This window comes from Rhinoraja longicauda, chromosome 5 (assembly GCF_053455715.1).
Source record: "Rhinoraja longicauda isolate Sanriku21f chromosome 5, sRhiLon1.1, whole genome shotgun sequence".
NCBI classification, from domain to species: Eukaryota; Metazoa; Chordata; class Chondrichthyes; order Rajiformes; family Arhynchobatidae; genus Rhinoraja; species Rhinoraja longicauda.
In genome coordinates, this window is record NC_135957.1 from 816,604 (window position 1) to 839,192 (window position 22,589).

Sequence of the window (22,589 nt, forward strand, 5' to 3'; positions counted from 1 at the left end):
ACTCCAGCATTTTGTGTTTATCTTCGGTGTAAACCAGCATCTGCAGTTCCTTCCCACACATACTAACTATCATTGGCTGGAAGCGATTGATCTCCATATTATCTTCGACTCTCTACACAATGCATTACTTTTCCATGTTACTCAAAGACACTTGCAGATATTCTAATCTATCCTGAAACAACACGTTCACTACATTATTCAACCCTGGTTGTACAAGTTTTATTCATTCCTGGGAAGTAGAGAATTTTAGGAACGAGATGAGGAGGAATTTCTTTAGTCAGAGGGTGGTGAATCTGTGGAATTCTTTGCCACAGAAGGCTGTGGAGGCCATCAATGGATATTTTTAAGGCAGAGATGGAGTCTTGATTAGTACAGGTGTCAGGGGTTATGGGGAGAAGGCAGGAGAAAGGAGTTAGGAGAGATAGATAGATCAGCCATGATTGAATGGCGGAGTAGACGATGGCCGAATGGCCTAATTCTGCTCCTATTACTTTTGACCTTATGAGAGGCAACATCAACATTTATTGACCTAAAAATGACGGTACTGAACAAGTGACCCAACCTGAAACGTCTACTATCCAGAGATGCTGCCTGACCGACTAAGTTACTCCAGCACTTTGCGTCTTTTTAAGAGTCAATAGACAATAGTTGCAGGAGTAGGCCATTCGGCCCTTCAAGCCAGCACCATCCTTTCAATGTGATCATGGCTGATCATTCTCAATCAGTACCCCGTTCTTGCCTTCTCCCCATACCCCCTGACTCCGCTATTCGTAAGAGCTCTATCTAGCTCTCTCTTGAATTGCATTGAGTCCATTGATCAAAAGGTCATTTGATATTCAGGCCAGTCTGGGTAGAACTGGTAGATTTCATGCCTTGAAAGGCATTAGTGAACCAAATAGGCTTTACAACAATCCAAAACCTTTGTGCTTACTGTTAATGATACTAGCTTTTAAAAAAAAAAAAAAGATTTATACAAGTACCTGATCTTAAATTCCTTCTGATGGCCTTTTCTTGCTGCTAAAAATATATTATCTAATGTGATATATCTTTGAAATTCTCCATTGACTCCCCTTAACTCAGTAAGTGTCTGAGAGTGAGAGTTGCAGAATTTTAACTGCATTTGAACTGCATTTTGAGTGAGAAGCTTTCTAACAACAACACTATAAACTCAATCAAACAATTAACTTGGTCGCCCTCTGTTTAGGACTCTGTTTCTGAGGGAACAATTTTTTTCCATATGAGAACTTAGAAAAGTACAGACACAAAATGCTGGACTAAATGTGTGGGACAGCAGCCATTCCTTCAATCCATAGATGCTGCCTGTCCCACCGAGTTACTCCATTACCAACTACTACTTTACTATCTGTATGCTAAAACTCTCGTTTGTTTGTTTGTTTGTTTGTTCCTGAAATCCAGCCAAAACGTACGTATTCCCATACATTTTTCTTCAAACAGCATGGAAACAGGCCCTTTGGTCCACCGAGTCCACGCCGACCAGCGATCACCCGAGGTCAGGATCCAACCCTGGTGTCTGGCAACGCACGGCAGTGGCTCTACCAGTTGTACCGCTGTGCCACCCTTGTGCGGAACAATGGAGAACCCGGCATGGGGGGATCACTGAGAGGGTAGGGGGAGGAAACAAAGGAGGACCTGGCGTGGGGGGGGGGGGGGGGAATCGGAGTGAGGGGGGTTGTGGGAAACAAAGGGGGACCTGGCACGGGATACTTTGTAACTTTGTCGGCGCCCTTTATGTAGCGACTCTTTGCATACCTTGGATATGCCAAATAAAGAATTTCACTGTGACTTAATTGAAAATGGTGCCAAGCCTGGCAACTTGTACACTTTTTCAGCGTACCATTTCTATACATTTGTACTGTATCGAAGGTGTGCTTATGTATAGCAGTGATTGTAATGAACTGTATGGAAAAAGGAATTTCACTGTACCTCAGTACATGTGACAATAAAGTATTCATTCATTCATTCATTGTAGGTTCCAGTTTGGTCCCTGCACATTATCTGCTTCAGGTCCTGATAAGACGTGCCACTTTCCATACTTATCTCCTCAGTCTTAAGTTTTTAATCGTGTCTCTGTATTTCCACAGTGCATGGGAGCCTTCCAGCATTTTTTACAATCTGGAACATCTCACCTTTTTTTATCCACCGTAAACAAGTACATTGGGTGAATTAAGAAGCTGTGCTCTCGACAGAGTGTGGTGCCGCAGTGCTACTTGCATCCAGTTCAGGTTACCTCGTAAGAATAGTTGGAGATTATACGAGAGAGTGTGCATAACAGTCTGGCAGTGGGAGCAGGGAACTGCGTGCAACTTTAATTTCAAGGCATCAAGACAATTAAAGATGACTATCACGGTGGGGGATAACAATCTCAAAATCCATCCAAACCAACAAGTCGCTCCTGCCAAGGCTGGAAAGCAGGATCCAAGAAGTCACAGAGAGAATGAAAGGTCAAGTGTTGGGGATTTTCTTCATCAAACACATGACATGCAGCCCAGTTTGATAGCAGCTGAAGTCGTCGAGTCGAGTCCATTAGAACATGGGACATAAAGCATGCAGCGCAGGAACTGGCCCTTCGGCCCACAATGTCTGTGCCGAACATGATGCCATATCCCTCATTCCTCTGACTGTAACTATAAGTGTAAACTATAGGTGTATCTGTAAACTAAACTAGAAGCTGCTAGATCCACTGAGTTCCACCAACAGACTGTAAATGTTGTACTTCACAAATTATTCATTTTCTGGGAAATAAACACAGCACTGAGATGAAAAATCAAATAAAACGTATTTTGTTCCCGAGGAAATCCTTTCTAATGCATTAAGCCAGCACAATATAGTGCTTAGATTCAATGCTGTTCAGGATAAATAGAGCCAATGTCATCTTTGTAACTGTCAAAATTCAGAGAAAGTGCTGGATATTTTAATATAAAATGTGATTGAATGGCGCACGGTGGCACAGCGGTAGAGTTGCTGCCTTACAGCGAATGCAGCGCCAGAGACCCGGGTTCAATCCCGACTACGGGTGCTGTCTGTACGGAGTTTGCACGTTCTCCCCGTGACCCGCGTGGGTTTTCTCCGAGATCGTCGATTTCCTCCCGCACTCCAAAGACGTGCAGGTTTGTAGGTTAATTGGCTTGGTAAATGTAAAAATTGTCCCCAGTGGATTTCGGATAGTGTTAATGTGCGGGGATCACTGGTTGGCGCGGGCGGACCCGGTGGGCCGAAAGGGCCTGTTTCCACGCTGTATCTCTAAACTAAAGCCCTAGAGAGTCTAAGACCAGTGGGCACAGACTTATTTCAGAATGAAAGAACGTACCTTTAGAATGGCGACGGAGAGGAATTTCTTTAGTCAGAGGGTGGTGAATCTGTGGGATTCATTGCCACAGACGGCTGTGGAGGCCAAGTCATTGGGTATTTTTAAAGTGGAGATTGATAGGGTTCTTGATTAGGAAGGGTATCAAAGGTTACTATCAAGAAACAGGAGAATGGGATTGGGAGGGAAAAATAGATCAGCCATACTCAAATGGTGGACCAGACTCAATGTGTCGCATGGCCTAATTCTGCCCCTATGTCTTATGATTCACGGTAGAGTGATAGGCCCAAAGTGATAGGCCCAAATCGTCAATGCCGAACCTAAGCTAGTCTCATTTGCCAGTTTGGCCCATATCCCTCTAAACCTTTCCCATCCATGTACCTGTCCCAAGTTGTGTAAGAAAAAAAACTGCAGATGCTAGTTTAAATCGAAGGTAGACGCAAAATGCTGGAGTAACTCAGCGGGTCAGGGAGCATCTCTGGAGAGAAGGAATGGGTGACGTTTCGGGTCAAGGCCCTTCTTTAGACTGAAGTCTGTCCCAAGTATTGTTCAAGGAAGGAACTGCAGATGCAGAAGAAGGATCTCGCCCCGAAACATCACCCATTCCTTCTACCCAGATATACTGCTTGTCCTGCTGGGTTACTCCAGCATTTTGTTTCCACCTCAAGTGTTGTTTAAATACTATTATGGTAGCTGCTTCAACTACCTCCTCTGGCAGCTCGTTCCATCCGTCTACCACAGTCATCTGAATGAAAATATTACCCCTCAGGTTCCTACTACAGATGCACCTCGACTTACGATGCTTCGACTTACGATATTTCGACTTTACGATGGTGTGCAGCGGTAATTGCTGCCTTACAGTGAATGCAGCACTGGAGACCCGGGTTCAATCCTGACTGTGGGTGCTGTCTGTACGGAGTTTGTATGTTCTCCCCGTGACCTGCGTGGGTTTTCTCAGAGATCTTTGGTTTCCTCCCACACTCCAAAGACATACAGGTATGTAGGTTAATTGGCTGGGCAAATGTAAAAATTGTCCCTAGGGTGTAGGATAGTGTTAATGTGCGGGGATCGCTGGTCGGCGCGGACTGGGTGGGCCGAAAGGGCCTGTTTCCGCGTTGTATTTCTAAACTAAACGGCAGCGAGCCGCAGCTCCCAGTCAGCCACGCGATCAGGTGTATTAAATGCATTTTCGACTTACGATATTTGCAATTTACAATCGTTTTATCGGAACGTAATCCCAGCGTAAGTGGAGGACCATCTGTGAATTATCAACTTGCTTAGGAAAGACCAAGAGAAATTCAATTGAACATACCTCTAGATTCCTCTTATCTACAGATAAGGTTGCAACCATTGTGGTCATACAGTTTCCACCGAGGCTATCACGCAGAACAGATGTCATCATGGAGTTACGATATGGGATGTGCGCACGATTCTTTTCCGCAAGTGCGATAATCACCTGTAATGGAAATGAAACATGTAAATTTAAATTGTGTTCCTTCGTACAATGAAGAGACAGCATGCGACCTTTCAGTAGTGTAGGACGGCACGGCACGGTGGCGCAGCGGTAAAGCTGCTGCCTTACAGCGCCAGAGATCCGGGTTCGATCCCGACTACAGTTGCTGTTTGTACAGAGTTTGTACGTTCTCCCCGTGACCCGCTGCGTGGGTTTTCTCCGAGATCTTCGGTTTCCTCCCACACTCCAAAGACATACAGGTTGGTAGGTTAATTGGCTTGGTATGAATGTAAATTGTCTCTAGTTTATGTTGGATAATGTGCGGTGATCACTGGTCGCTGTGGACTCGGTGGACTCGGTGGGCCGAATGACCTGCTTCCGCGCTTTATCTCTGAACTAAACTAAACTAAAACTAAAACTTCAGTCTGAAGAAGGGTCTCGACCCGAAACGTCACCCATTCCTTCTCTCCTGAGATGCTGCCTGGCCTGCTGAGTTACTCCAGCATTTTGTGAATAAATACCTTCGATTTGTACCAGCATCTGCAGTTATTTTCTTAAACAAAATCTGTAAACTGTTTCCTCAGACATACTTCTGCCTATCAACCCGTTTAGACTAATGTTCAACTCTCTGCAAAATAATGAAGTTTAGTTTAGTTCATAAGTTCCAGCAGCAGAATTAGGCCATTCAGCCCATCAAGTCTTCTCCTGCCTTTACCCCGTAACCGCGGACACCCGTACTAATCGAGAATCTGTCAATCTCCACCTTCAAAATATGCATTATTAATGTCACGTGTATCGAGGTACAGTGAAAAGCTTCTTTCTTGCGCGCCATCCAGTCAGCAGAAAGACTATACATGATTACAATCAAGCCGTCCACAGTGTACAGATACAGTCACAAGGGTAAAATATTTAGTGCAAGATAAAGTCCAGTAAAGTCCGATTAAAGATAGTTCGGAGGTCTCCAATGAGGTAGATGGGAGGTCAGGACTGCTCTCTAGGTGCTAAGAGGACGGTTCAGTTGCCTGATAACAGTTGGAAGAAATATTAGTAATATTATACCTATATCTATTAGTGAAAAATCAAATATTGTTTAGTATCTGTGAATTTTAGCAGTGCTGTTCTTCAAGATATTGTTTTTGGCTGGAAGAATCATTTGTATTTTAAAATAATTTGTAAGAGCAAATAGCATGGAAACAGATTAACACAGACCTGGCTGAACAAAATCTAACAGTATAACAATCAAGCCCTCAGCTTCATTGTTAAACTCAGGGTTCATTGGGTTTAGTTTAGTTTAGAGACACAGAGTAGAAACAGGCCCTTCGGCCGACCGAGCCCACACTGACCAGCGATCCCTGCACACTAACACTACCCTACACACACTGGGGATAATTGACATTCATACCAAGCCAATTAATAAAACTGTGTTTTTGGAGTGTGGGAGGAAACCGGAGTTCCTGGAGAAATCCCATGCGATCTCGGGGAGAATGTGCAAACTCCGTCCAGACTACGTCATAGTCGGGATGGACCCCGGGTCTCTGGCGCTGCAAGCACTGTAAGGCAGCAACTCTACCGTTGTACCACCGTGCCAACATTTCCTCGGCTATAATTATGTAGTTCACAGAATATTATATCAAAAACATTGGGGCCTTATTTTATCACAAAATGTAAAAAATACAAGGGACAGAAAGAACAGCGGTAGAGTTAATGCCTTACAGCGAATGCAGCGCCGGAGACCCGGGTTCCATCCCGACTACGGGTGCTGTCTGTACGGAGTTTGTACGTTCTCCCCGTGACCTGCGTGGGTTTTCTCTGAGATCTTCGGTTTCCTCCCACACTCCGAAGACGTACAGTTTTGTAGGTTAATTGGTTTGGTAAATGTAAAAATTGTCCCGTGTGTGTAGGATAGTGTTAATGTGCGGGGATCGCTGGTCGGCGCGGACCCGGTGGGCCGAAGGGCCTGTTTCCGCGCTGTATCTCTAAACTAAACTTTGGTGTGATGTCCCCTTTTAGTAACACCCTTTCATTCATAGAAACATAGAAACATAGAAAATAGGTGCAGGAGTAGGCCATTCGGCCCTTCGAGCCAGCACCGCCATTCATTGTGATCATGGATGATCGTCCCCAAAAATAACCCGTGCCTGCCTTCTCCCCATATCCCTTGATTCCACGAGCCCCTAGAGCTCTATCTAACTCTCTCTTAAATCCATCCAGCGATTTGGCTTCCACTGTCCTCTGTGGCAGAGAATTCCACAAATTCACAACTCTGGGTGAAAAAGTTTTTTCTCACCTCAGTTTTAAATGGCCTCCCCTTTATTCTAAGACTGTGGGCCCTGGTTCTGGACTCGCCCAACATCGGGAACATTTTTCCTGCATCTAGCTTGTCCAGTCCTTTTATAATTTTATATGTTTCTATAAGATCCCCTCTCATCCTTCTAAACTCCAGTGAATACAAGCCTAGTCTCTTCAATCTTTCCTCCTATGTCAGTCCCGCCATCCCAGGGATCAATCTCGTGAACCTACGCTGCACTGCCTCAATTACAAGGATGGCCTTCCTCAAATTAGGAGACCAAACCTGTACACAATACTCCAGATGTGGTCTTACCAGGGCCCTATACAACTGCAGAAGAACCTCTTTACTCCTATACTGAAATCCACTTGTTATGAATGCCAACATTCCATTAGCTTTCTTCACTGCCTGCTGTACCTGCACGCCAACTTTCAGTGACTGGTGTACAAGGACACCCAGGTCTTGCTTCTAATTCCCTCTTCCAGTCATTAATATATATGGTAAACAGTTGCGGCCCCAACACCGAGCCTTGCAACACTCCACTCGCCACTGACTGCCATTCTGAAAAGGACCCGTTTAGTCCTACTCTTTGCTTCCTGTCTGTCAACCAATTTTCTATCCATGTCAACACCCTACCCCCATGTGCTCTAATTGAATGAAGTGGACGTAGTTATTATATCACACTGGTGGCTCACAGATGAGAAAAATCTTTTTCACCCAGAGAGTGATGAGAAGAAACTTTTTCACCCAGAGAGTTGTGAATTTGTGGAATTCTCTGCCAGAGAAGGCAGTGGAGGCCAATTCACTGGATGAAATTAAAAGAGAGTTAGATAGAGCTCTTGGGGCTAGCGGAATCAAAGGTTATGGGGAGAAGGCAGGCACGGGTTACTGATTGTGGATGATTAGCCATGATCACATTGAATGGCGGTGCTGGCTCGAAGGGCCAAATGGCTTCCTCCGGCACCTATTTTCGATGTTTCGATGTTTCTATATCATTGAAACATTTAGTTCACTTTACTTTAGAGATACAGCATGGAAACAGGCCCTTCAACCCACTGAGTCCGCGCCAACCAGCGAGCACTAGCACTATCCTACACACAAGGAACAATTTACAATTTACAGAAGCCAATTAACCTACAAGCCTGTATATCTTTGGAGTGTGGGAGGAAACCGGAGCACCCGGAGAAAACGTACAGGGAGAATGTACAAACTCTGTATGGACAGCACCCGTAGTCAGGATTGAACCGTGGTCTCTGGCTCTGTGAGGCAGCAACTCTACCACTGCATCACTGTGCCGCCCCTTCTTCGATCTTTATGGAAAAATGGAAGCCAACTCCTATAAATATTCTGTGGTAATTTACTTTTAATGTCAGTCATTATAAATGGAGATGACTGCAATGTCGAATTGACTGCAGTAATGACGCCTCTCTTCCAGGTCTGTGACGTCATTGTAGTCTCATTCTTTGCACATTATGTAACTAAGATTGCTGGACCTTACCTGTTCCAGGTATGTCAGGGAGAGGTTGATATATTTCGCCTCTGTCAGTAGCTGTCCTCCCACTCCGGTCTTTGTCACCCGCTCTGATCCAGCCAAGTCGACGAGGTGTAGTTTGGATCGACGGATGGTGGCCGACCCTGGCTCACGACTGGAAACATGGATGGTGAAGATGCAATGGGAGCGGGTTGACGCCTGGTTCATAGGAGTCTGTCCAATGAAAAATACTCACGTGAATGTGATATTTCAGTTATTTATTTGTAATTATCTTGCAAAAATTTCTAAACACCTGTTTTCGCTTCTAAATTCTGGCGTATTGTGTGTAGATTGATGATTTAAAAAAAAGAATTTAATCCATTTAAAAATAAGGCTGTAACGTAACAAAATGTGGAAAAAGTGAAGGGGTCTGAATACTTTCTGAATGCCCTGTATCTGGAGAACATGGATGGGTGACGTTTCTAGATTTTTTAGATTTAGAGATACAGCGCGGAAACAGGCCCTTCGGCCCACCGAGTCCGCGCCGCCCAGCGATCCCCACACACTAACACTATCCTACACACACTAGGGACAATTTTTTTACATTTACCCAGTCAATTAACCTACATACCTGCACGTCTTTGGAGCGTGGGAGGAAACCGAAGATCTCGGAGAAAACCCACGCAGGTCACGGGGAGAACGTACAAACTCCGTACAGACAGCGCCCGTAGTCAGGATCGAACCTGAGTCTCTGGCGCTGCATTCACTGTAAGGCAGCAACTCTACCGCTGCGCCACCGTGCGGGGTCCAGACCCTTCTTCAGACTAATTGTGGAGAGGGGAGGAAGCTGGAAAAGGGAAGCGGCAGGACATAGCGTGGCAGATTTTTCGTCCAACCATCTGCCCACCAAAACCCCACCCCCCTCGCCCATGTCGACCTATTACCTGCCACTCTTTGTGTCCTGCCTCTCCATTTTTCCAGCTTTCTTCGCCTCTCCTACAGAGGTCTACAACCTTCAATCCTGCATACAGGCGGTGATACAGAGAGACATAGGACAAATGAATGAAAGATATGCAAAAAAGTAACAATGATAAAGGAAACGACCATTGTTGGCTGTGGGCTAGGTGAAAACAAGTTACAGATAATGAGACTCAACAAGACGACTTTGAAGCTAGTACGACTTGGGTGGGGGAGCGAAGGAGGGGGGGTATGCAATGGTTACTTGAAGTTAGAGAAATCAATATTCATATTCATATTCAAAGATAGTCCGAAGGTCACCAATCAGGTAGATAGTAGTTCAGCACTGCTCTCTGGTTGTGGTAGGATAATTCAGTTGCCTGATAACAGCTGGGAAGAAACTGTCCCTGAATCTGGAGGTGTGCGTTTTCACACTTCTAAACCTTCTGCCCGATGGGAGAGGTGAAGAGAGGGAGTGGCCAGGGTGCGACTGACTGGTCCTTGATTATGCTGCTGGCCTTGCCGAAGCAGCGTGAGGTATAAATGGATTCAAGAGACGGGAGGTTGGTTTGTGCGATGGTCTGGGCTGCGTCCACAATTCGCTGCAATGTCTTGCGATTTTGTGTGGAGGTCTTCTGAAGAAGGGTCTCGTCCCAAAACGTCGAACGTATCCATATTCCCCAGAGTTGCCCGTTGAGTTACTCCAGCACTTCCACAGGGACACTGGAGTAACTCAGCGGGTCAGGCAGCATCTCCAGAGAATCTTGGACAAGTGACGTTTTGGGTCGGGACCCTTCGTCAGGCACGTTGTGTCTGAATAAAACACAACGTCTGTAATGAATCCCGGCTTCAAACCCAATTTAGGAAATTGTGGAAACATTTAGCGACTGCTGCCTTCTTCAGGGAAGGTCAAGTTCAGGTTGCAGCAATTTCATCAATTTATGATTTTTTTTTTAACGTGGGAACAAAGTCGGCTCAACTGAAATCAGTCCTGCAATATTACATTTTAAAAAACATCGCAGACGGAAAATGGTTACATTGCAACTTGGCATCACAGTCTCTATATTACATCATGCCGCACAAACAAACATCAAACGATGCTGCTCCACTCAGGGCCCACAATGTGTCCAGATGAAGCAACTGTGGTTTAATGCAACAATTCTAAGAATAAAACACCAGACAAAGGCAGAACTCTGATATGACAACCAAAGAGTCTCCTCCACAGATGGGAGTCATTTATGATCGTCTCAAATAGAATAAATAAAAGGAGTCGAATACAAAATTACAGGATAAAAATAAAAAGTCAGGCAGCATCTGTAGATGGAAAGAGAGAATTGGCATCAACCTTTCATTAGAAGCGAGAGGGAGTGGGAGAGTTGAGAGATCATAAGCAGAATCAGAGAAAATTGGGAGAGGCAAAGATTTTAATTCAAAGGGTTTTGTCACGAAGACCATTAGACCATAAGGCACAGGAACAGAATTAGGCCATTCGAACACTTTAAAGATAAGCTTTTAACGACAAAGTGTATTTGAAACAACAAAATAAGTTCCTATCAAATATTTTAGGTTATGGTTCTTGCACATTTTCTTACCTGCACATTCTGTAACACTGTATTCACGATCATAAGTCATAGGAGCAGAATTGGGCCATTCGGCCCACCGAGCCATTCGATCAAGGCTGATCTACTTTTCCCTCTCAAAGCCCTTCTCCTGCCTTCTCCCTGTAACCTTCGACGCTCTTACCAATCAAGACCCTGTCAATGTCTACTTTAAAAATACCCAAAGACATGGCCTCTTCTGTGGCAATGAATTCCACAGATTCACCACCCTCTGGCTTAAAAAATTCCTCATCTCCTTTAAAAGAATTCCTCATCTCCTTTAAAAAAAATCCTCATCTCCTTTAAAAGAGATGAGTTTAAAAAAGAGTTCGATGGAGCTCGAGGGGCTAGTGGAATCAAGGTGTATGGGGAGAAGGCAGGCACGGGTTACTGATTGTGGATGATCAGCCATGATCACAATGAATGGCGGTGCTGGCTCGAAGGGCCAAATGGCCTCCTCTTGCACCTATTTATGTTTCTATGGTTTATTCTGAGGCTGTGCCCTCTGGTCCTAGACTCTCCACATCCACTCTATCCAGGACTTACCATATTCTGACCGGCTTTTGCTGTGATTTTACTCGTATGTCTGCTCAAGAAAAGATTTTAATGACTAGAGATTACCACTCTCCCCAACCCAACTACAAACACCTCCTGCTTGAAGAATGTTATCAGGATGCATCACAGCTTGGTTTGGGAACAGCTCCAGACAAGATCGCAAGAAATTGTAGACGCAGCCCATACCATCGCACAAACCAACCTCCCTTCTCTTGACTCCATTTATACCTCACGCTGCCTTGGTAAGGCCAGCAGCATCATCAAGGACCAGTCGCACCCTGGCCACTCTCTCTCTTCACCTCGCCCATCGGGCAAAAAGTTTAGAAGTGTGAAAACGCACACCTCCAGATTCAGGGACAGTTTCTTCCCAGCTGTTATCAGGCAACTGAACCATCCTACCACAACCAGACAGCAGTGCTGAACTACTATCTACCTGATTGGTGACCTTGGGACTATCTTTGAATATGAATATGAATATTGATTTCTCTAACTTAAAGTAACCATTGCATCCCCCCTCTCCTTCGCTCCCCCATCCAAGTCGTACTAGCTTCAAAGTCGTCTTGTTGAGTCTCATTATCCGTAACTTGTTTTCACCTAGCCCACAGCCAACAATGGCCGTTTCCTTTATCATTGGTACTTTTTTGCATATCTTTCATTCATTTGTCCTATATCTCTCTGTATCACCGCCCGTATGCAGGATTGAAGGTTGTAGACCTCTGTAAATTGCCCCTAGCCTGTAGGGAAAGTGGGGTAACATGGAACTAGTGTGAACGGGTGATCGATGGTAGGCCTGGACTCGGTGGGCGAAAGGACCTGTTCCGATGCTGTATCTCGAAATGAAAATTAAATTACATTTTCTGGAAGATTCAATATATATTTTCTCTTCCTGAGTGTTCATCACTTTACCTGGATATCAAGCTCAGGCTTTGAAAGTGCTCACTCACCTCTGCTATCATTCGGTTAGTATCTCCCAGGAAGAGCAGGTTGAGAGATTCTTCTTCGTTGTTCGCCTGGTGGAGGGAGAGATTCCTCAGGTGGATGTGCTGGTCGGAATCTTCCATGATGGTCACCTTGCTAATGGATGAAAATAAATACGATCAAAATAAAGCACCAGGTACACCTTATAACACCTCCGTCCAGTCTGGCTAAACCTACCTGATTCAAGATTCAAGATTCAAGATTCAAGATAGCTTTATTTGTCATCCAATATTGGACGAAATTCAGTCACCCACAGTCCAACAATAAAAGCATTAAATAAGCATTAAAATTACACAACCCCCAAAAACCCCCAAAACACAGTCCAACAATAAAAGCATTAAATAGGCATTCAAATTACACAACCCCAAAACCCCCAAAAACACAGTCCAACAATAAAAGCATTAAATAGGCATTCAAATTACCCAACCCCAAAAACACACAAAAAAGAAACATCCATCAAAGAAACATCCATCACAGTGAGTCTCCTCCAGTCCTCTCTCTCCTCACTGTGATGGAAGGCCACAATGTCTTTCCCTTCTCCTGCTGTCCTCGCCCGCAATCAGGTTGTTGTGGTTGCAGGCCGCACCGAACGGTCCACAGCGGGCCAAGCCCAAGGTGAGTCGCAGCCGCCCCCGCAGCCTCCGAAGACGGCCGGCTCCGCCGATGATAAGTCCGATCCGGGGCGGGCGAACACGCTGCTGCTGCCGCTGTTGCTGCACGTCGGGGCGGTCGTGGCTCCCGACATTGAAGCCCCCGCCCAGCAGAGAAATATCCCGCGGCATATCTTAGGCCGCGCCGGACGGTGAAATGTCCTCGACCCAAGCCCCGCGATCCGGGGCGGGCGAACCCGCTGCCGCTGCCGGAGCTCCCGATGTCGGCATCCACGCGGCCGGAGCCTAAGGCGAGTCGCAGCCGCTCCCGCAGCCTCCGAAGACGGCCGGCTCCGGTGATGGTAAGTCCGATCCGCGGGCTCTGCGAACCAGAGCCCTGGAGGCCGACAGCTCCAGGAGTTGGGCCGATGGTAGGCCGCAGCAGGAACGGAGACACCACCCAGAAAACAAAGGTCGGGTCTCCGTTCGGAAGGGACACATATTTACAATGTTACAGTTCCCCCCCTCCCCCCCACATACACACATAGTACACAAACACAAAAACACCACATCACAACTACAATTAAGACAAAAAAAACAACAAAAACACAAAGACAAATGGACCGCAGGTGAGCCGCAGCTGCTAGGGCAGCGCCGCCAATCTCCCAGTTGTTGAACACTTTAACTCCCCCTCCCATTCCCACCCTGACCTTTCTGTCCTGGGCCTCCTCCATTGTCAGAGTGAGGCCCAGCGCAAATTGGAGGAACAGCAGCTCATATTTCGCTTGAGCAGCTTACACCCCAGCGGTATGATATTGATTACTCTAACTTCAAGTATAAGAAAATAACTGCAGATGCTGGTACAAATCAAAGGTATTTATTCACAAAATGCTGGAGTAACTCAGCAGGTCAGGCAGCATCTCAGGAGAGAAGGAATGGGTGACGTTTCGGGTCGAGACCCTTCTTCAGACTGATGTCAGGGTACGCAGGACAAAGGAAGGATATAGGTGGAGACAGGAAGATAGAGGGAGATCTGGGAAGGAGGAGGGGAAGAGAGGGACAGAGGAACCATCTAAAGTTGGAGAACTTCAACTTCAACTAACTTCAAGTAACTCTTTACTTTCTCTCTCTGTTCATCCCTCCTCCATCCTAGTTCTCCGACCAGTTTGACTGTCTTCCTAATTAACCTTTATCTTTGTATGCTTCGTTGTCAACTTCCCCTAGCTAACAATGATTAATTCTAGATTTTCCTTGATCCTCGTTCCTTTTGATGTCTCGTTTTCACACCTTACCCTCCCATATTTCTGTGTCTCCCTCTCCCCTGACTCTCAGTCTGAAGAAGAGTCTCGACGCGAAATGTCACCTATTCCTTCTCTCCAGAGATGTTGCCTGTCCCGCTGAGTTACTCCAGAATTTTGTGTCTACAGTGCATATGCAGTCCCTTACTACACCAACCATACTGATATTGGCTCTATTGCTCTGGAATAACTGTATATCATGGACATATACACAATACCAAACCATGAGTGATCTGAACTACACCATCCTGGTGTAGGAGTCTTAAAACCGTGCGTTCCAGGTTCATTTTTTAGATTTAGAGAGATACAGCGCGGGAACAGGCCCTTCGGCCCACCGGGTCTGCGCCGCCCAGCGATCCCCGCACACTAACACTATCCTACACACACTAGGGACAATTTTTTTTTACATTTGCCCAGCCAATTAACCTACATACCTGTACGTCTTTGGAGTGTGGGAGGAAACCAAAGATCTCGGAGAAAACCCACGCAGGTCACGGGGAGAACGTACAAACTCTGTACAGACGGCACCCGTAGTCGGGATGGAACCCGGGTCTCCGGCGATGCATTCGCTGTAAGGCAGCAACTCTACCGCTGCGCCACCGTGCCGCCGTTCAGAAACGGCTTCTTCCCAACAACCATCTGGCTCTTGAACACCATAAGCCAAACCCTACAAATCACCTCCTCTGACCTCATCTACTACATCCGGTGAGCCTGATGTGGCCTCCTGGACATTAGCAAGACCAACCACAGACTCAGCGACTGTTTCGCTGAACACTTACCCTCGGTGCACCAAGGCCTGTTGGGTCTCCCCGGTTGCTAACCATTTTAACTCCCCTTCCCATTCTCATACTGTCCTTTCTGTCCTGGGCCTCCTCCTTTGCCAGAGTAAGGGCACACGCAAATTGGAGGAAAAGCACCTCATATTCCTTACAACCCAATGATATGGACGTTGAATGTGTAGGAAGGAACTGCAGATGCTGGTTTACACCAAAGATGGACACAAAATGCTGGAGTAACTCAGCCGGACAGGCAGCATCTCTGGTTAGAAGGAATGAGTGATGTTTCGGGTCGAGACCCTTCTTCAGACTGAGAGTCGGGGAGAGGGAGGCACAGAGATAAGGAATTGTAAGGTGTGAAAATGAGGGGATGCAGAGCAAGGAAAATGCAGGATAGATCATTGTTACCTAGGGGAAGGTGAATTATCTAATTCTAGGCAACTTCACAAACAGGCCTCTCCACCCTTCCTGGCTTTTCCCGCATTTTCCCCCCCTTCCTCCACTAATCGTTGGTCAACCAGTTCCACTGTTTGCAGCGATGGTGGGTTCACACCGACCCTGGCCAACAGGCTGCCATCGAGGAACCTCCTTGCCTGAGGTCATCTGTTGCCAGACCCTGCTTGATCTTGCTCTTTTGTTGCTTGCAATTCCCCCCACCCAATAATCAGTCCGAAGGGTCCCGACCCAAAATATCACCTACCCATTTTCTCCAGAGATGCTGCCTGACTCGCTGAGTTACTCCAGCACTTTGTGTCTTTTTGTGTAAACTAGCAACTGCAGTTCCTTTTAAATTATATTTTACTGCACCGTGTTGATTGCACTAGTTCCGGTTTCCTCCCACATCCTAAAGACGTGCGGGTTTGTAGGTTAATTGGCCCTCTGTAAATTGCCCCAAGTGTGTAGATAGTGGATGTGAAAGTGGGATAACATAGAACTAGTGTGAACGGGTGATCGATTGTCAGAGGGCTTGTTTCCATGCTTTATCATTCAATCGATCAATTAATCAATATAACTCAAAAGATGCAGACAATGTTTATTTTAAAACTGGCTGCAGGTTCCTTCTCTCATACAAAGCTTCACTGAAATGGTTTATCTGTCTCACTTTTCCTACTTTTTTCATTCTTTCATAAATGGCATCCCTTTTTTCTCAATCAATCAAACTACTGATATTTTCCACTCGAAGACTAGAGGGCATAGCTTCAAGGTAAAAGGGGCAAAAAGTATAATGGAGAGGTACAGGACAACTATTTTTACACAGAGAGTGATCTGTGACTGGAATACGCCTCCTAGGGTGGTGGTGATACGATAGTGGCGTTTAAGGTGCTTTTAGACACGCATGTGGATATGCAGGGAATGGAGAGTTATGGATCACGTGCAGGCAGAGGAGATTAGTTTAACTTGACCACATTTGTAGAACACACATTGTGGGCCGCATGGCATGTCCCTCCCTGTGCTGTACTTTTTCCATGTGTAGGAAAGAACTGTAGATGCTGGTTTAAATCAGATAGAAACAAAATGCTGGAGTAACTCAGTAGGACAAGGTCCCACATAGGAGATTGGTGTACAAACTTAAAGCACACGGTATTTGGGGTTCAGCGTTGAGGTGGATAGAGAATTGGTTGGCGGACAGGGAGCAAAGAGTAGGAATAAACGGGTTCACCAGATTGATCCCAGGGATGGCAGGACTTTCATATGAAGAAAGACTGGATAGACTAGGCTTATACTCGCTGGAATTTAGAAGACTGAGGGGGGATCTTACAGAAACATATAAAATTCTTAAGGGGTTGGAGAGGCTAGATGCGGGAAGATTGTTTCCGATGTTGGGGAAGTCCAGAACCAGGGGTCACAGCTTAAGGATAAGGGGGAAGTCTTTTAGGACCGAGATGAGAAAACATTTCTTCACACAGAGTGGTGAGTCTGTGGAATTCTCTGCCACAGAAGGTAGTTGAGGCCAGTTCATTGGCTATATTTAAGAGGGAGTTAGATGTGGCCCTTGTGGCTAAAGGGATCAGGGGGTATGGAGAGAAGGCAGGTACAGGTTACTGAGCTGGATGATCAGCCATGATCATATTGAATGGCGGTGCAGGCTCGAAGGGCCGAATGGCCTACTCCTGCACCTATTTTCTATGTTTCTATGACATGCAGCATCTTTGGAGAGAAGGAATGGGTGACGTTTTGGGTTGAGACCCTTCTTCAGACTCGAATGGGTGATGTTTCGGGTCAAAACCCTTCTTCAGACTGTTCAGGGTCTGAAGAAGGGTCTTGACCCGAAACAACACCCATTTCCTTCTCTCCAGAGATGCTGCCTGTCCCGCTGAGTTACTCCAGCACTTTGTGTCCACCCTGTACTTTTTCTATGATCTGTGTTCTAAAACATGTCAGGAATGTTTCCTTGTACATAGTTTATATGAATCCAATTATGGGATGAAATGCAACTCAGCTTCAAAGATCGGCTTCTGAAAGTAGCGACGATGTTAGTTGATGCAGATCCTCAGATGATTGGTATCTCTTAAACCTGACAGTGATTTTTGTTGTGTTTATTATGTTGTCATTATAGGCCTGTCATGCTGCTGCTACGTAAGAATCTCATTGTTCCGATTTTTGTACATGGACTGTTCTTGGATCGCTGACTCAAAACCCACCATAGAAAGTGCGGCACTTTGGCGCAGCTGCATAGTTATTGCCTTGCGGCGCCAGAGACCTGGGTTCAATCCTGACCAGAGCCAGAGTCACGGGTTCGATTCTGACCACGGGTGCTGTCTGTACGGAGTTTGTACGTTCTCCCTGTGACCGTACACTGGAATTTAGAAGGATGAGAGGAGATCTTATCGAAACGTATAAGATTATTACGGGGTTGGACACGTTAGAGGCAGGAAACATGTTCCCAATGTTGGGGGAGTCCAGAACCAGGGGCCACAGTTTAAAAATAAGGGGTAGGCCATTTAGAACGGAGATGGGGAAAAACTTTTTCAGTCAGAGAGTTGTGAATCTGTGGAATTCTCTGCCTCAGAAGGCAGTGGAGGCCAATTCTCTGAATGCATTCAAGAGAGAGCTAGATAGAGCTCTTAAGGATAGCGGAGTCAGGGGGTATGGGGAGAGGGCAGGAACGGGGTACTGATTGAGAATGATCAGCCATGATCACATTGAATGGCGGTGCTGGCTCGAAGGGCCGAATGGCCTCCTCCTGCGCCTATTGTCTATTGTCTATTGACCGCTTGGGTTTTCTCTCGGTGCTCAGTTTTCCTCCCACACCCCAAAGACATGCAGGTTGTGTAGGTTAATTGGCTTTGGTAGATTGTAAATTGCCTAGTGTGTAGGATAGTGTTTGTGTACGGGGTGATCGCTGGTCGGTGCGGACACGATGGGGCCAAAGGGTCTGTTGCCACGCTGTATCTCTAAACAACACTAAACTAAACTATTCAATTTTTAACATATAAATACTACAAAATTCTTGTCGAGATCGTTGCTAATTGTACGATTTTGGCTCAAGTAGGTTTTTGGATCACATGGGAATCAAAAGCTCTGATCCAGCATGAAACTGGACTAAAGGACAAAGATGAGATTAACCAGGCACGTCAAAGTGCCTTATATGGCCCATTATTTCTTACATTCTTATGATTTCTCAATCGCAATGATGATGAAACTACTGGTGTCCGCTGTGATTAGGCAACATTTAGGGTCGAGACCCTTGAGGATTGGAAACAAGTTGGATATATGTTGCTAATTGGAGTTAATGAGCTTGTCACATGTTTGTTAGTTGTTTTGACAACTGAGGAGGCTGGTCAGTTTGCTCTTTTGCTGCAGAATCAAAATTTCTCTTTGTAAAATCCTGCTGTCTCGGTGATAACACAGCATGTTGAGTAGCGTGGTCAGAGGAGTGAACGTTATCATCGTTTAGTTTAGTTTAGTCTAGAAATACAGCGCGGAAACAGGCCCTTCGGCCCACCACGTCCGCACCAACCGGAGATCCCCGCACATTAACACTATCCTACACACACTAGGGACAATTTACAGTTATACCAAGCCAAATAATCTACAAACCTGTACGTCTTTGGAGTGTGGGAAAAAAACGAAGATCTGGGAGAAAACCCACGCAGGTCACGGGGAGAACGTACAAACTCCGTACAGACGGCACCCGCAGTCAGGATTGAACCCGGGTCTCCGGCGCTGCAAGCGCTGTAAGGCAGCAACTCTACCGCTGCGCCAATGTGCCACCCTTGGAGTTAATGTTGAACCTTCAAAGTACATATTTGCACTTTTGTAGTCTTACAGTGCCCTCCATAATGTTTGGGAGAAAGACCCATTTATTTATTTGCCTCTGTACTCCACAATTTGAGATTTTGTAATAGAAAAAAAATCACATGTGGTTAAAGTACACATTGGCAGATTTTATTAAAGGGTATTTATATAGAATACCATGTAGAAATTAGAGCTGTGTTTATATAGTCCCCCCCCCCCCCCCCCCATTTCAGTGCACCTTAAATGTTTGGAACACATGGCTTCACAGGTGTTTGTAATTGCCCAGGTGTGTTTAATTGCCTCCTTAATGCAGGTGTAAGAGAGCTCTCAGCACCTAGTCTTTCCTCCAGTCTTTCCATCACCTTTGAAAACTTTTATTGCTGTTTATCAACATGAGGACCAAAGTTGTGCCAATGAAAGTCAAAGAAGCCATTATGAGACTGAGAAACACGAATAAGACTGTTAGAGACATCAGCCAAACCTTAGGCTTACCAAAATAAACCGTTTGGAACATCATTAAGAAGAAAGAGAGCACTGGTGAGCTTACTAATCGCAAAGGAACTGGCAGGCCAAGGAAGACCTCCACAGCTGATGACAGAAGAATTCTCTCTATAATAAAGAAAAATCTCCAAACACCTGTCCGACAGATCAGAAACACTCTTCAGGAGTCAGGTGTGGATTTGTCAATGACCGCTGTCCGCAGAAGACTTCATGAACAGAAATACAGGGGCTACACTGCAAGATGCAAACCACTGGTTAGCCACAAAAATAGGATGGCCAGGTTACAGTTTGCCAAGAAGTACTTCAAAGAACAACCACAGTTCTGGAAAAAGGTCTTGTAGACAGATGAGACGAAGATTAAAGGGCCTGTCCCACTTAGGCGATTTTAAGGCGACTGCCGATGACTAGGCTGTCGCCGACAGTTCGCCGGGGTGTCGCGGGCATGATCGTGAGGAGTCTTCCAAGAATCGTAGTGGATCTCAGCGCGTCGCTGAGAAATCAACCGGTGTGAAATTTCTCGACGACAGCTGGCTTGTCGCCAGGTATCGTTGCTTATTGTGGACGCTGTCGCATGCTGTCCCCAGGTTTGCTAGGTTCTCTGAGATGCATTTAGAAGCACATAATATTAAAATAAGTAAAGTCATTTCAAGATACCATAAAATACTTGTGTTTAACCAATTTGTTTACCGTCAGGACATTTGACAGGTAGATTGGAGGCGACAGTTTGACGGTCAGGTAAGCGTGGGAATTTTTGCGATGTTTATGGCCATCAGCCATTACATTTAAAGTGGGCTCCCAACTCAGATATGCAACCCAGAAACCAGATATGCATCTCCCGTACATTTTCAAAGAACGCCCACACACTTTTCACAAAAGTCCATTTAACCACTTTTAAAATTAAATTTCTTAATAGTGCTATTAGTAAACTGTAAGTCAATCCAGTTTATGCCTTGTTACCGTGAAGCTTGGTTTTCAAGTAACCCGGGCAAGATGTTATATTTCAAAACTCTCAAGTACTTACCGACTTGTCAGTGATTTCAGCGAAAATTAGGACGCAGGAGAAGCATTGACAGCGTGGGAATTTCGCCATGTTTCCGAAGACGGTGTAATCTCGACCTGACTCGGCATTGTCGTGGTCATTATCGTCGGGTAAAAGAAAATATTGTCGATCTGCTACAGCTTTGACAGTCGCCTAAAAAATCGCCTAAGTAGAACAGGCCCTTAACTTATATCAGAGTGATGGTAAGAGCAAAGTATGGAGGAAGGAAGGAACTGCCCAAGATCCAAAGCATACCACCTCATCTGTGAAACACGGTGGTGGGGGTGTTATGGCCTGGACATGTATGGCTGCTGAAGGTACTGGCTCACTTATCTTCCTTGATGGTACAACTGCTGATGGTAGTAGCATAAAGAATTCTGAAGTGTATAGACACATCCAATCTGCTCAAGCTCAAAACTCATTGGCCGGCGGTTCATTCTACAGCAAGACAATAACATAACATAACATAACATAACATAACATAACATAACATAACAACACTTTATTGTCACTCGGCACAACACCGAGCGAAATTTCAGCAGTCACACAAAATACAGCAAAAAAGAAAAGAACACAGGACACCCGACCCCAACACAAACATCCATCACAGTGACTCCAAACACCCCCTCACTGTGATGGAGGCAACAAAACTTCCCCTCTCTTCCCCCCGCACCCACGGACAGGCAGCTCGACCCCTACCGAGGCAAACGACACGCACAGCCCCCGCAAGGGGATGGAAGGCCCCCCGGCCGAGCCGCCCCGGGCACCGAAACGTCCCGCGGCCACACCGGGCGATGTTAAGTCCAACGGCCGAGCCGCACCGGGCACTGAAACGTCCCGCGGCCGAACAGCGCTGACGATGTTAAGTCCAGCGGCCAAGCCGCACCGGGCACTGAAACGTCCCGCGGCCACACCGGGCGATGTTAAGTCCAGCGGCCAAGCCGCACCGGGCATTGAAACGTCCCGCGGCCGAGCCGCACCGGGCACTGAAACGTCCCGCGGCCACACCGGGCACTGAAACGTCCCGCGGCCGAGCCGCACCGGGCACTGAAACGTCCCGCGGCCGCACCGGGCGATGTTAAGTTCAGCGGCCGAGCCGCACCGGGCACTGAAACGTCCCGCGGCCGAGCTGCGCCGGCAATGTTAAGGCCCGCAGCCGAGCCGCACCGGGCACTGAAACGTCCCGCAGCCGAGCTGCGCCGGCAATGTTAAGGCCCGCAGCCGAGCCGCACCGGGCACTGAAACGTCCCGCAGCCGAGCTGCGCCGGCAATGTTAAGGCCCGCAGCCGAGCCGCACCGGGCACTGAAACGTCCCGCAGCCGAGCTGCGCCGGCAATGTTAAGGCCCGCAGCCGAGCCGCACCGGGCACTGAAACGTCCCGCAGCCGAGCTGCGCCGGCAATGTTAAGGCCCGCAGCCGAGCCGCACCGGGCACTGAAACGTCCCGCAGCCGAGCTGCGCCGGCAATGTTAAGGCCCGCAGCCGAGCCGCGCCCCGGGGAAGAGACCTAATAAAATAAAGGT

The 22,589-nt window shown here is 46.5% G+C and overlaps 1 protein-coding gene across 2 annotated transcripts in view; it reads right to left on the reverse strand.

Moving 5' to 3' along the window:
• The window catches only part of kif6 (kinesin family member 6), a 466,382-nt gene that overhangs the window by 335,673 nt on the left and 108,120 nt on the right, over positions 1–22,589 (reverse strand). For both annotated transcript variants that reach the window (XM_078398770.1, XM_078398768.1), the window contains exons 6-8: positions 12,591–12,720; positions 8,564–8,770; positions 4,638–4,781 (exon numbers count right to left, since the gene is read on the reverse strand). In XM_078398770.1, coding sequence (XP_078254896.1) covers positions 4,638–4,781; positions 8,564–8,770; positions 12,591–12,720 — 481 coding nt within the window. The remainder of the gene's footprint in view (positions 1–4,637; positions 4,782–8,563; positions 8,771–12,590; positions 12,721–22,589) is intronic.